Here is a 13,184-nt window from a genome sequence, read left to right as displayed (position 1 = left end):
AATTAGGGCATTTCCAGATAAACAGAAGTTTAGGGAATTTGCAAAAACCAAACCAAAATTACAAGAAATACTAAAGGGAGTCCTCCGGTTAGAAAATCAGTAACATTAGATAACAACCCAAGACTAGAACACAGGACAGAGCAACCAGATATCAACCCAGACAGGGAAGTCACAAAAGTAAATCAAAGCTAAAACACTGCAAATAGGGAAACAGATGTCAACATGTAAAAGATGACAACATTAAAACAAAAATGCCTTCCCTCATCTTCCTCCTACCACCCCTACCAATTTGCTTACCTTCTCTACTACCTGTTCCTCCTTCCCCTCAAGCATAAGAAAGATCTCTCATCCTCTTTCAGGCTAATCTGTTCACCTGTGCTTTGGGTCCCACTCCCTTCCCTGCCTCTATAATAACTTCACCCTGTATCACCATGTATCTCCTCTCTTTCTTACATCATCACCCTGTCATTCTATGTTTTTTCCTTGAGCAACTGAATCAACTATCATGGCATCATTATTATCTATAAGCAGATGCCTTCAGAAATGTTTATCTTGGTCTAGACCACTCTCCTCAGCTTCAGATCTATATATGTGTTCACCTCTGAATATCTCTACTTTGATGTCGTATGTTGTTGTTTGTGGCCATCTAGTCAATTTCCAACTCACAGCGACCCCATGTGTTACAGAGTAGAACTGCCCCATGGAGTTTTCTTGGCTGTAATCTTTATGGAAGTAGATCACCAGGTGTTTCTCCCGTGGACTTGCTGGATGGGTTCCAACTGCCAGCCTTTCGATTAGTAGCCGAGTGCTTAACCGTTGAGCCACCAAGGCTCCTTCAATGTCCTACAGGAATGACAAATTCAGCATGTCCAAAACTAAATTATCATCTTTCTCCTAAAACAAGCTCTATCTTTATTCCCTGTCTTAGGGAATGGGCCATCTTCCACCCAGTTTCCAAGCCAGAAACTTAGGTGCAACTCCTCACTCCTTCTTCTGCCTCAGCTCCCCATGTCCAATCAAGTCCTATGGGTTCCACCCCATTAATATAGCTCATTATGTTCACTTCTCCCAATCTCCAAAGTCATTTCTTGCTTCAGGTCCTTTTCACATCTCATTCGGATTACTGCTGCACCCTCCCCTCTTAGTCTCCTTATTTCTAGTGTTCTCCAATCAAATTTTTCAGAAAGCAGCCAGAGCTATATTGCTAAAATGCAGACCTGACATGTTATTCCCCTATTTAAAGCAGTCAATCACTCCTACTACCTTCAGGATAAAGGTCAGATTATTTATAGCATTACCATTGTGATCTGGCTCCAGCTTACCTACTCTAGGAGTTTTACTCTCAAGACACAAGGAACCAACCACTTACAGTTCTCCAACTATTACACACTCTCTATCCCAACCTCGCGCCTTTATATATGCTAATTTCTTAGCCTGGGACACACTTGCCTGCTCTCCTTTCCCTCCTCCTCTAGCTAAAACTCCTACCCATTCTTTACATTTCAATTAACTACCATCTCCACTGAGAAGTTTACCTTGGCTACTGCCCCTCCCACCCTGCTAGACGAATGGCTGCCTCAGGTCCCACCAATATGCATACCCCAGAACAAAATTCATTATATGTACTCTAATTGCCTGTTCATTCTCCTGCATCTTCCACTAGAATGTAAGTTCCTTGAGAGTAGGAGAAATCTTGATCACCATATCCTCAGTATGCCTGGTATACTATTAAAAAAAAGCCAAACCAAACCCATAGTTATCGAGTCATTTCTGACTCATTGTGACCTTACAGGACACAGTAGAATTGCCCCACAGGGTTTCCAAGGAGAGGGTGGTGGATTCGAACTGCCAACCTCTTGGTTAGTAGCTGAGCTCTTAACCACCATGCCACTAGCGCTCCAGAGTATACTGTAAGTGCTTACTAATTATTTGTTGAGTAAACGGAGAGAAAATCTTCCAAATGAGTCTGTGATTTTTCAATGTTATTTCCCCGGCCCTAGGAAAAAGTCCTAGCCCAAAAGTCAGAAAAGAATATCCCATAAAAGGCTGATATCAAACTGGACTAACCAATCTACCCAGCCTGCCTTAGCTCATGCTCTAAATCTAAGGCCAACCAAGAGAAAAAACAAGCACAATATCCCACATAGACTCCTAAAGTATTACACTGGCAACTCTTAACACAAAACAGCAAAAAATTCTAACCCTATAGTAAATAAATCTTCATCTACAGAATTACTTTTATTAAATTCTACAGTGCCACATAGTGGTGAGAGAGGGAAGAGCATAATAAAGACAAAGGAAGTTTAGGTGGAGACGGATGAGGACAGCAGGGAGCCTCCAGTCGTTTGTCTTCCCTGTGATTAGTGGGAAACATCTGTGGAGTGCCTCACAGTTGTGTCAACTAGGGCACCCGGGCTTACTTAGCTGATTTGCTCATTACATCACCCTCCAGTACTTACATCACTGGGGCTCAGGCTACCCAGCCCATTTTCCTGCTCAGAATCCTTCCCAGACTCAGTGCCTTGGGATGACCGGGGATGGGATGGATGAATCCAAATCTCCAGGCGAGTGGTGTCATCTCCAACATGCCGGAAAGTAGACTTCTTTCCTTTCCGCCATTGGTCAGAGTTCAGTTCCAATTCCTCGTGTTGCTTCTTTTCCATCTGTTCTGCCTGTACAACATACAACCACACAAGCTCAGATGCTCCTGGGATTCAGCTAATAAAGATAAAAGCCTCATCTGTATTTGGTGCCTAAAGACTACAAAAGGTAAAGATTTTGCCGCAGTTCCAAAGTGGCAGAGTACCATCTTTGTCTCACAAAAGTTACTAATTCTATAGATCTAGAGTAAATCAGATGCTGTGGAACACGTACAACCAAAGGCCCCTGAAAGCTCTCCTGAAGATCACAGTTCGGTTCTGCACAGGGCTTGACTCCCCATCAACACAGCCCGATGCGACCCCCGCTCTTCATTAGCTATTTCTTTGAGGAGAGGGAAGCGCTAAGAAGAATACAGTCTTCTAGGAAGGAATGTTCCTACCTGCATCCCCGACTCACCTTTCGTTTGGTCTCTTCAAACAAGCTCATTAAACTCTCCTTGGCAGTCAGGATGGGGTTGCTGGCAGCTAAACTGCGCATATAGTAATATACAGCATCGAGCTTCCTCCTCTGTGGAAAGAGGCCAGAGACACTCAGTGAACCAATTCTCTTCCTGACTCCAACCTGAGGCAGCTGACCCAGGGAACCCTTCTCTCTCTGACTGTGCCCCATGCTGTCAGGAGTTCCAGTAAGAAATCCAGAATGCTATTGTTACAAGTTAATTTGTCCCCCCCCTCCCCAAAAAAGATAGGTTCAAGTCCTAACTCCTGGTGCCTATGAATGTGACCTTGTTTGGAAACAGCATCTTTGCAGAAGTAATTTGTTAATATGAGGTCATGTTATGGAGTAGGGTGGATCCAATCCAATATGACTGGTGTCCTTATAAAAAGAGGAGAAAGACACAGAGAGACATAGAAGGAAGATGGCTATATGAAGTCAGAGATCAGAGTTAAGCTACTATAAGCCAAGGAACACCTCGGGTTACCAGAAGCTGGGAAGAGAATAGGAAGAATATTCCTCTAAAGTATTCAGAGAGGGCATGGACCTGCTGACACAATGAAATTAGAATTCTAACCTCCAGAACTATGAGAAAATAAATGTCTGTTGTTTTAAGTTAACCACTTTGTAATTTGTTATAGCAGCCATATGAAACTAATACACTATCCATGAGAGAATTACATCAGAGATGTCTTTTTGGCACAGTACTGTACCTTACATGCAGAGTTATTCCAAGAGCCAAGTACTCATAGGAGACAGGAAAGAATAAAGATGGTCATAAAATATAAAGGGTAATTATGTTTTGTTCTTAGAGGAAACCAAAATGTTCAACTCATCTAATAATTATTTTTAAGAACTGTAAATAACAGCAGCAACCATCATTTATTAAGCAAAACTGTGAGACAAGTGGTCAGCATATGTTATCTCTAAACCTAACAACACTGGCCCATAAGTATTATTATCCCCATTTTTAAGATGAAGAAATGGGAACTCAAGAAGATTATTATATAAAACTTGTTCAAGATCTCTAAGCCAAATCCTGGATAAGTCAGTATTTCAACCTAGGTCTGTCTGGCTCCAAAGTTCATCTGTTTCCACTATACCATATTGACCCTCTGACAAGGAAATAGAAGCCATTACTCAATTAATTCAACAAATAAGTAAGTCCATTTTGCAGCCAATTAATAGGGAAAAGAAGTAAAGGAAAGGGAGAGGTCAGTAAGAAGGAAAAAGAAAAACACTACAACAAAAGGGGAAAGAATGTCCAAAAAGCTTTCTCACTGTCCCTACAATTTCATACACGTTTTCACCTTTTTCTATAATTGTCTCAAAATACATCTAGAATACTAACTTCTCTCTCCTCAGTATCTATTCATTCTTCAAAGCTCAAATCTTGTATTCATCTAGAATGGTTAAAGGCACAGGTTTTAAGATCAACTGCCCGAATCTGAATCACTTCTACCATTTATTAGATGTGACCCTAGGCAAGTTAACCTTTCTAAGCCTGTTACCTCATTTGTAAAACATAAATATTAATGTACATATGATTCTTGAAAAGATTAACTTAGTATAATGCATATAGTTTAACAAAATTCCCAATGCACAATTCAGTCAGTTAAATGGCAGCTATCCTTAATATTATTCCAACCCACACTATACCGCTAACTTGATTTTAGACTGTATTTTATCAATTTTACAATGCATTTTATGACACTGAAGATTTCTCAATTCTCCTTGAGATTTTGCTTTAGTACTAGCTGTATTTTGTACTGTTGAGTGTATGATTCTCGACCGAGGTGTGCATCAGAATCACCTGGAGAAATTTTCAGAATTCAGATGCCTCCTCAGAATCTTTTTTTTTTTAATGCTATTGCAAATGGAATTGCTTTTTTAATTTCCTTTTTGGATTGTTCATTACTAATGCACAGAAATACAGCTGATTTTTGTGTGTTGATCTGGTATCCTGCAACTTTGCTGAATAAATACTTAGGAATAAATTTAACCAAAGAGGTGCAAGATTTGTACACTGAAAATTAAAAAACACTGCTGAAAGAAATTAAAGACCTAGATAAATGGAAAGATCCTAAGTTCAAGACTAGAAAACTTAGTATCGTAAAGATGCCAATACTCCCCAAAGCGACCTACAGATTTAATGTAATCTCTGTCAAAATCTCAAAGGCCTCTTCTGCAGAAATGGAAAAGCTGATTCTCATATTCATATGGTACTGCCAAGGGGCCTTGAACACCGAAAACAATCTTGAAAAAGAACAACAAAAAAGGAAGACTCACACATTCCTGATATCAAAACTTACTACAAAGCAACAGTAATCAAGACAGTGTGGTACTGGCATAAGGATAAACTTACAGATCAAGGGAAGAGCACTGAGAGTCCAGATATAAACGCATAAATCAAAGGTCAACTGATTTTCAACAAGGGTGCCAAGGCTATTCAATGGGGGAAAGAACGGTATCTTCCACAAATGGCATTGGGAGAATTAGATATCCACATATGAAACTGGATCCTTACCTCATACCATATACGAAAATTAACTCAAAATAGATGAAAGACCTAAATATAAGAGCTAAAACTATGAAACTCTTAGATAAAATTCTAAGGGTAACTCTTCTTGGTCCTGGATTTGGCAGTGGTTTATTATATATGAAAACAAACATATAAGCCACAAAAAAAAAAAAAAATTGGACTTCATCAACATTTTAAAAATTTTTGTGCATCAAGAGTCAACAACAAAAAAGAAAAGTACAACAAAAAGACAAACAATCCAATTTAAAAATGGGTAAAGGACTTGAACAGATATTTCTCCGAAGAACATACACAAATGGCCAACAGGCACATGAAAAGATGCTCAACACCACTAGTTATGAGGGAAATGCACATCAAAACCACAATGAGATAGACACCACTTCATACTCACTAGGCTGGTCATAATAAAAAAATGGAAAATAACAAGTGTTTGGGAGAATGTAAAGAAATGGGAACCCTATACACTGCTGGAGGGAATGTAAAATGGTACAGTTGCTGTGAAAAATAGTTTGGCAGTTCCTCAAAGAATTAAACATAAAAATTACCATATCACCCAGCAATTCCACTCCAGGTATATAAAGAAGTGAAAACAGTTAGTCAGATAAACACTTGTACTTCATAGCAGCACTATTCACAGTAACCAAACAAAAGGTGCAAACAACACAAACGTCCATCAACTGATGAATGGATAAACAAAACACAGTATATCACACAATGGAATATTATTCAGCCATAAAAAGCAATGAAGTACTGATACATGCCATAACATGGACGAACCTCAAAAACATTACGCTAAGTGAAAGAAGCCAGACACAAAGATCACATATTGTATGATTCCGTTTATAGGAAACATCCAGAATAGGCAAATCCATAGAGACAGAAAGCAACCTAACTGTTGCCAGGGGACAGGGGGGAATGGGGAGTGACTAGTACAGAGTGTCCTTTTGAGGTGATGAAAATGTCTTGGAACTAGATAACCAAACCAAAAACCAATGATTGCACAACACTGTGAATGCACAAAATGTCACTGAATTGTACACCTCAAAATGGTTATGGTTAATCTTGCTACATAAATTTTGAAGGAAGGGAGGTGGGGAGGGAGGGAGGGAGGGAGGAAGGAAGGAAGGAAAGAGCCACTGAAGAGGGGAAAAAAATAAACTATATTCTTTAATTAATGGGCAACATTTTATTCAATAATTACAAAAAAGAAAAGCTAAAAAGGAGACAACAGATGAATAAAGAGAAAGGAGAGAGAAAAATTAAGCTACAGAGAGGCAAAAAAAAAAAATCTCAAACACACATCACAAAAAGAATAAGAAAGAGGTAAAAAGAGAAGAGAGAGATTCAATAGATTCTAAAGCAAGGGTATCAACAAACCACATTACTTAATCAACTATTCAATCCACAATTAACTATTAGGAGTTTCTTTCACTCTTTTGTGGAATAATGAATATAAACATTGAATTCAAAGAGTGTTTATTTAGGTAATTTCATCACATTAAAAAGCTCTCTCCCAGCTAATGAGCATATTAGCTTCTTCTTATCCTTAAACCTTTGGTATCTACCATCGGCCCTGCCCTTCCCCTTTCAATTCAGCTTCCTTACTAGCGGCTCTGTTAGATCCAAAAGTCCATTTCTCTGTTAGAGCCACATTTAGAGGAGAGGGTTGGTAGGAGATAGGTATAGTTTGGTGTTTACTGTGCTTCTGCCAAGGAAGCACATTAGGTGAAAAGCTAAGAGGAATGAGGGTGCCTGGGGAAAGAAAGCAAGGATCTGACTACTTGGGGCTAGTTGAGGACTTTAAGGGAAAGAAGTTAAGGGAACAGGGCTTTGAACTGGTTTGTTTTAGTTCGAACCCCTGCTGAGAATTTGCATTTCTAACACATTCCCAGGTGATGCTAATACTGCTGGTTAGGGACCAATTCTGAGAACCACTAGTGGAGCAGTGGTTCTCAAACTTTATTATATGTAAGAATCACCTAGGGATCTGGTTAAACTGTAGATTTTGATTCAGTATATCTGGAGTGGAAACGCAAATTCTCAGCAGGGGTTTGAACCAGTCTGAAGCCCTGAAAGGCAGACTTATTTCCGTTCTAGATTGAGTAGCCTAGTTCAACAGGACAGAGAAGAGAAGGAAGATAAAATTCAGGGCAGAAGCCTTGGTCAGAAACAGAGTAGTGTTTGGTCAGAGCATGAACATCCCCTTAGGAACTTAAGCACAGTGGTAAGCAGCTAGATGAAGTACAGGTTCAAGTTAAGGGATGGATCCCTGACAACTTATCTCTGAAAGTAATAGTTAACAAAAGGAGTTTGAGGATGGGAGGCAGAAGAGGCTATTCTTTGGGCTACCCTGATCAGATGCAATCAAGCTCTAAGAGCTGATGCTAACAAAATCCATATTTTTAAGATACTGCCTGCAAAACACTTCCCCTCTCCACGGGATTTCTTACCGTATACACTGCCAGCAGAGCCAACTGGTTATACGGGCGCCCATTTTTGGGAGCAATGTGCTGGGCCTTCAGGTACCAACTAAAACAGAAAAACAGTAAGAAAATGCTAGCTCCGTATCAATGCTTTCCCAATTCATCCCAATAGCCCTTAATACTTAAACCAGGTATAGCCCTACAGTGGTAGAGCATGACTACAGGGACCAATAGGGACACCCATATGGGAAGCAGCTCATCTGGCACTGCTCTTAATAGAACTTAGCTTAACGCCACACGGAGAAGGGAAGTAATGAGAGATGAAAGTACCTGCGTGCTTTCCCATAGTTTGCTGTGTCATTGGCTTGCTCCCGATACCTAGCAATATCTCCTTGACAAATCATACATCGCTGAGCACTGATCAAGGCATATTTTACCTTCAAGAAAAATAATCAGTTAGCAGAGTACCCAAGAAACTCTAACTTTAACCCGAAAGAACGGGGATGAGGTCAAAATAACAGAGCAGCATTAACAAGGCACTGGGGTGGAATGATTTGGAAAGGGACAGCAAGGACTGCTGTATGTAATCTACGTCACTGACTTGTACATGTAGAAACGTTGAGATGGAGTAGGTTTTGTTATGTATATTTTCACAATAAAAAAAAATAAGACACTGAAGTTTTCAGCCTAACCCTGATTACCAAAGAACAGCAAACAATGTGATACACAAATTTACTGAGAAAACAAGAGCGGCAGAAGAGAGAGGGGGTCATTCTAAGTTTGAGTCCCACGTCAAGGGGAAAAACATGCTGAAAGTAGGAGTTAGGAGACCTGAATCTCTAATAGTTGTGTGATCTCAAGGAAGTCTTTGAGACTCAGTTTCTTTATCAGAAGGTAAAAAACCTGTACCATAGGGTAACTGGGAGGATCAAATGTAAAAATACTAAACAAACTGTACAATGATATGCAAATATAAAGATAACTGTTTACTCTGTTCTTTTCCTACCGTCATTAGTCTTTTTCTTCCCAAACTGTTAGCACTTCATTATGTTACTGCATTATGTTCCCTCTGCCTAATAACAATAATAGTTACCCCCTACCAAATGCCTACATCATGCCAGGGACTGTGTAGTAGTATATGCATGTTTTATCACTGATGGGGTTAATTTCTGTCATTCAGTCAGAAAACAAAGCAGACCCTTAACAATTCCAAGACATGTGTCCACCTTAAAAAACAACTCTCTAAGGAATACCACTTCACAATATATACAGTGAAACCTGTTTGAGAGCCAGAACTTGATGGGACTGCCTTGTATTTCTGGGTCTCGCAAGTTTTCCGCCTTTGACAGGGTGCAGTCTTACCACTCTTCTATCACTCGTTTTAGTGGAAAATAGTTTGAGTTTTCCTTCTCTGACAGGTTTCTGCCTTACACAGGTTCCGACTTTCGCAGGTTTTATTGTAATTCCACTCAACCTCATGCGTAAGAAATTAACATGTCCCTCAGTCTTCCATAATCCTCTAAACTAGATTAGTTGTTCTTAGGTGCCGCTTAATCAGTTCCAACTCACATTGACCCTACAGGATAGAGCAGAACCGCCTCAAAGTGTTTCCAAGGAGTGGTTGGTAGATTTGAACCGCCGACCTACTGGTTAGCAGCCAAGCTCTTAACCACTGCACCACCAGGGCGCCACCCTAAACCAGGTTAGCCCCTTTATAATATACCCCCAACGCAGCCTTTGCAGAAGTCACTGCACCTGCAATTATTCACCCAACATCTGCACTCACCCCAAATCAAACTCTAAACTCCAAGTGAGCTGGGCTCATGGCTTTCTTGTTCCTCACTGAATTGCCTATGCCTAGAACGGTACCTGGCATGTAGGAGGGGGCTCAATAAATACTTATGAATAACAGAGCTTGTGCATAGCAATTTATCAGAAGGAGCAGAAAGGCAAGGGAAAGCCTCTGATCCATAAATTACGTTCCTCTCTCTAATGAACCTTTAACTTCTCCCTTTCCCTGGCTCTTTCGTTTCAACATATAATATGCTCAAGTCTCTCCCATCCTAAAAAAAATAAAAAATAAAAACTTCTCTTGATCTTACGTTCTCTTTCAGCTACTCTCTTCCCTCCTTGCCTTCACTGCCAAGATTCTTTAAAAAATGGCCTATAGGAAAAAGGGGCAGGAAAGATGGGTGAATGGGAAATGGGGAACCCAGGGAGGAAGTGGGTAGAGTGCTGCCACGCTGAGGGGATTGGAATTAATGTCACAAAATGTGTAGAAGTTTTTGAATGGGAAACTAATTTGCTCTGTAAACTTTCACCAACTACAATAAACTGTTCAAAAAAAAAAAAGGTTACATACTGCCTGATTCCACTTATATAGCATTCTTGAAATAACTGATTATAGAAATGGAGAACAGATTAGTGGCTGCCAGGGATTAAGGAGGGGGCGGTGGGAGGGAAGTGGGTGTGGTTATACGAGGACAACATGAGGGATCCTTGAGGTGAAGGATATGTTCTGCACATCCTGACTCATCAATGTCAATATCCTGGTTGTGATAAATACTTCATAGTTTTGCAAGATGTTGCCACTGGGGGAAAGCAGGTAAAGGGTACATGGGATCTATCTGTATTATTTCTCACAACTGCATGTGAGTCTACCATAATCTCAAAGTAAAAAAGTTTAATTAAAAAAAAAAAAAAAAGAATGGTCTGTTACTCTCTCATTATCTCTACTGCCTCACCTCCATTCATGATGATCTGGCTTCCATCCTCTCCAACTAACTCTTGATGAAATCATCTAATCCAGTACATGCTTTTTAGTAATCTAAATCTGACAACTCAGTAGTATTAGACAATTCCAATCTCCTCCTTCCCCAGCTTGAAATTCAATCTCCCCTCTCTGGCCAGTCCTCCCCAAATCCCAACTTCTGCTACACACTGATGACTCCTGAATCTATATCACTAGCCCATCTCTTTCTCCTGAGCTCCAGACGGACCAAAATGCTCATTTGTTCATTTTAAAGTTTCTCTATATACCTCCACCTATGTATATCCAAAACAGAACTAACTTTTCCTTCCCAGCCATTCCTACAGGCCGCAAAGTGGGAGATGATCTAGACTCCTCATGCCTTCAGTCTCATCCCTTACACCAAATCGGCCAGCAATCGAATTCTATTTCCTTTATACCATTCCAATATGTCTCCTCTTCTCCACCTCCACTACCTCAGTTCAGGCCTACAACTTGACTCCCCGACTTCCACTCTTGTCCTACTCCAATTCAAACTCACTCATTTGCCAGTGATTGGTTCCAAGAACAAATATAATTACATTATCCATTTGCTGAAAATCAAGCAATGGCTCCCCACTGCTTTCAGAATAAAGTCCAAACTCTTCAGCATGGCATACAAGCGTTTATGCTCTATGCTACAACATGGATGAACCTTAAAAATATTACACTGAGTGAAATAAGTCAGCCACAAAAAGACAAATTTATATGATCCCACTTATAAGAAATATTTAGAACATGAAAATGTATAGAGACCAAAGTTGGTTACTAGGAGTGACAGGAAGGGGAAAGGAGTCATTGCTTACGGGGCACTGAGTTTCTGTTAATGGTGGTTGTACAACATGACGAACATAATGTTACTGAACTGTACATGAAAAAAGTATTGAGTTGGCAAATGTTTTGTTACACATTTTACCACAATTAAAAAAAAAAAGTTTATGATCTAGTCCCTTGTCTACTTCTCTAGCTTTACCTCCTACGACCTCCTACCTTTAAAACTCCTATTCATCTTTTAAGACTCAGCTTGCGAGTCTTTAAGAAGCAATCATTGACCCCATGAGGCAAAGTCAGATCCACTTCCCTTTATGCCTCTTCATGGTAATGGTAATACTACCAAGGTACTTATGACATTACATTATGATTGTTGGTTTAATCTGTCTGTTCCCCTACTAAACTTTATCTTTTATTCTTACACCCTCAACACCTAACACAGTGCCTGGCACATAACTGGCACTAGACAAATATTTATTAAATAGATGAATACATTTAAGATACATAAAGGAGCTGGCTTACTGTTTTGTGTAATGGCTTGCTGCGAATGGCAAGACCGTCCATGTAGTCCTCCAGTTTGAACTTGTAAGTAACCTGCAGCTTCTGAAGCAAACTATCAAAGAAGTCACTACCCTATAAAGAGAAAAAATAAGAAATGGCTAAATCAACCTGTTCTGACCCAATCTACCCACCAGAAACTGAGGCAAGTGAACCTTTCACAGTTCTGCTAATGCTCAACCATCCTATGTATAGGAAGGCAAATACAGTATTAAGCATCACAACTGAGCCCAAGACAAATTCACAGCATAAACCTTTCCATGGTTTTAAAGATGTGAACACACACACACACACTCACTCCCCCCCCCCCCCCCCGAGGCCAAGCCATTCAGAAAGCTTCCTAGCTCAGAACTAGTTTCAAATGTCAATAAGTTATGGTCCCAAGGAAGCAATAAGGGTTGGGTACGGTAGGCCTAAACTCAAGGAAGTAGTATACAGTTTTTGTCAATGTTCTCTTCTAAACAATACTATTTCATGTGGTAAAAACCCATCACAACTACAGGATGCTGAAGCCTTTATCGTGAAGACAAAAAAATGACAGTTTACCTCATCCAAGAGCTCCAAAAGTCTGTTCCGAATCTGTTCAGGGTTGTCAACATTTGGATCCTTGAGAAGCTGCCTGAACTTCTCAATCACCTGATAGAAAGCATTCTTCCACAGAATCTGATCCACATTCTGATTATCAGAGAACTCAATATCTAATAAAACACAGCGCTCATATAGCTGCAGGAGTTCAGCTCTGGAATAAAACACATGCAACTTCTTGCTCCAAATACACCACAGGAAAGGCTAGACCCAAGATTCAAGCTTCCTGCAAATTAACCACCTTCCTTGGCAAGAAACCCAGAATGCCACCAGGTACAGTTCTTATTCTAGTTTCCATTCTGCACAGTAAAATGTCACTCTAAAGACAGTTATGTCTTGGAAAAGTAGTTTTTCCCCATATGCCTTCACCTAAATTTAACAGCTGAAATAAGATCTTTACCACAAGTTATATTTTGTTCAT

At 40.0% G+C, this 13,184-nt stretch overlaps 1 protein-coding gene across 2 annotated transcripts in view; it reads right to left on the bottom strand.

The window, feature by feature from the left end:
* Positions 1–13,184, bottom strand: part of SMG6 (SMG6 nonsense mediated mRNA decay factor) — a 239,658-nt gene that overhangs the window by 222,146 nt on the left and 4,328 nt on the right. For both annotated transcript variants that reach the window (XM_023731155.1, XM_004376149.2), the window contains exons 3-8: positions 12,725–12,917; positions 12,143–12,253; positions 8,392–8,498; positions 8,089–8,167; positions 3,058–3,168; positions 2,460–2,672 (exon numbers count right to left, since the gene is read on the bottom strand). In XM_023731155.1, the coding sequence (XP_023586923.1) occupies positions 2,460–2,672; positions 3,058–3,168; positions 8,089–8,167; positions 8,392–8,498; positions 12,143–12,253; positions 12,725–12,917 (814 nt within the window). The remainder of the gene's footprint in view (positions 1–2,459; positions 2,673–3,057; positions 3,169–8,088; positions 8,168–8,391; positions 8,499–12,142; positions 12,254–12,724; positions 12,918–13,184) is intronic.

The sequence above is a fragment of the Trichechus manatus genome, unplaced genomic scaffold (genome assembly GCF_000243295.1).
Source record: "Trichechus manatus latirostris isolate Lorelei unplaced genomic scaffold, TriManLat1.0 scaffold00040, whole genome shotgun sequence".
In the NCBI taxonomy this organism is placed as follows: Eukaryota; Metazoa; Chordata; class Mammalia; order Sirenia; family Trichechidae; genus Trichechus; species Trichechus manatus.
This window is presented reverse-complemented; position numbering and strand designations above follow the sequence as displayed.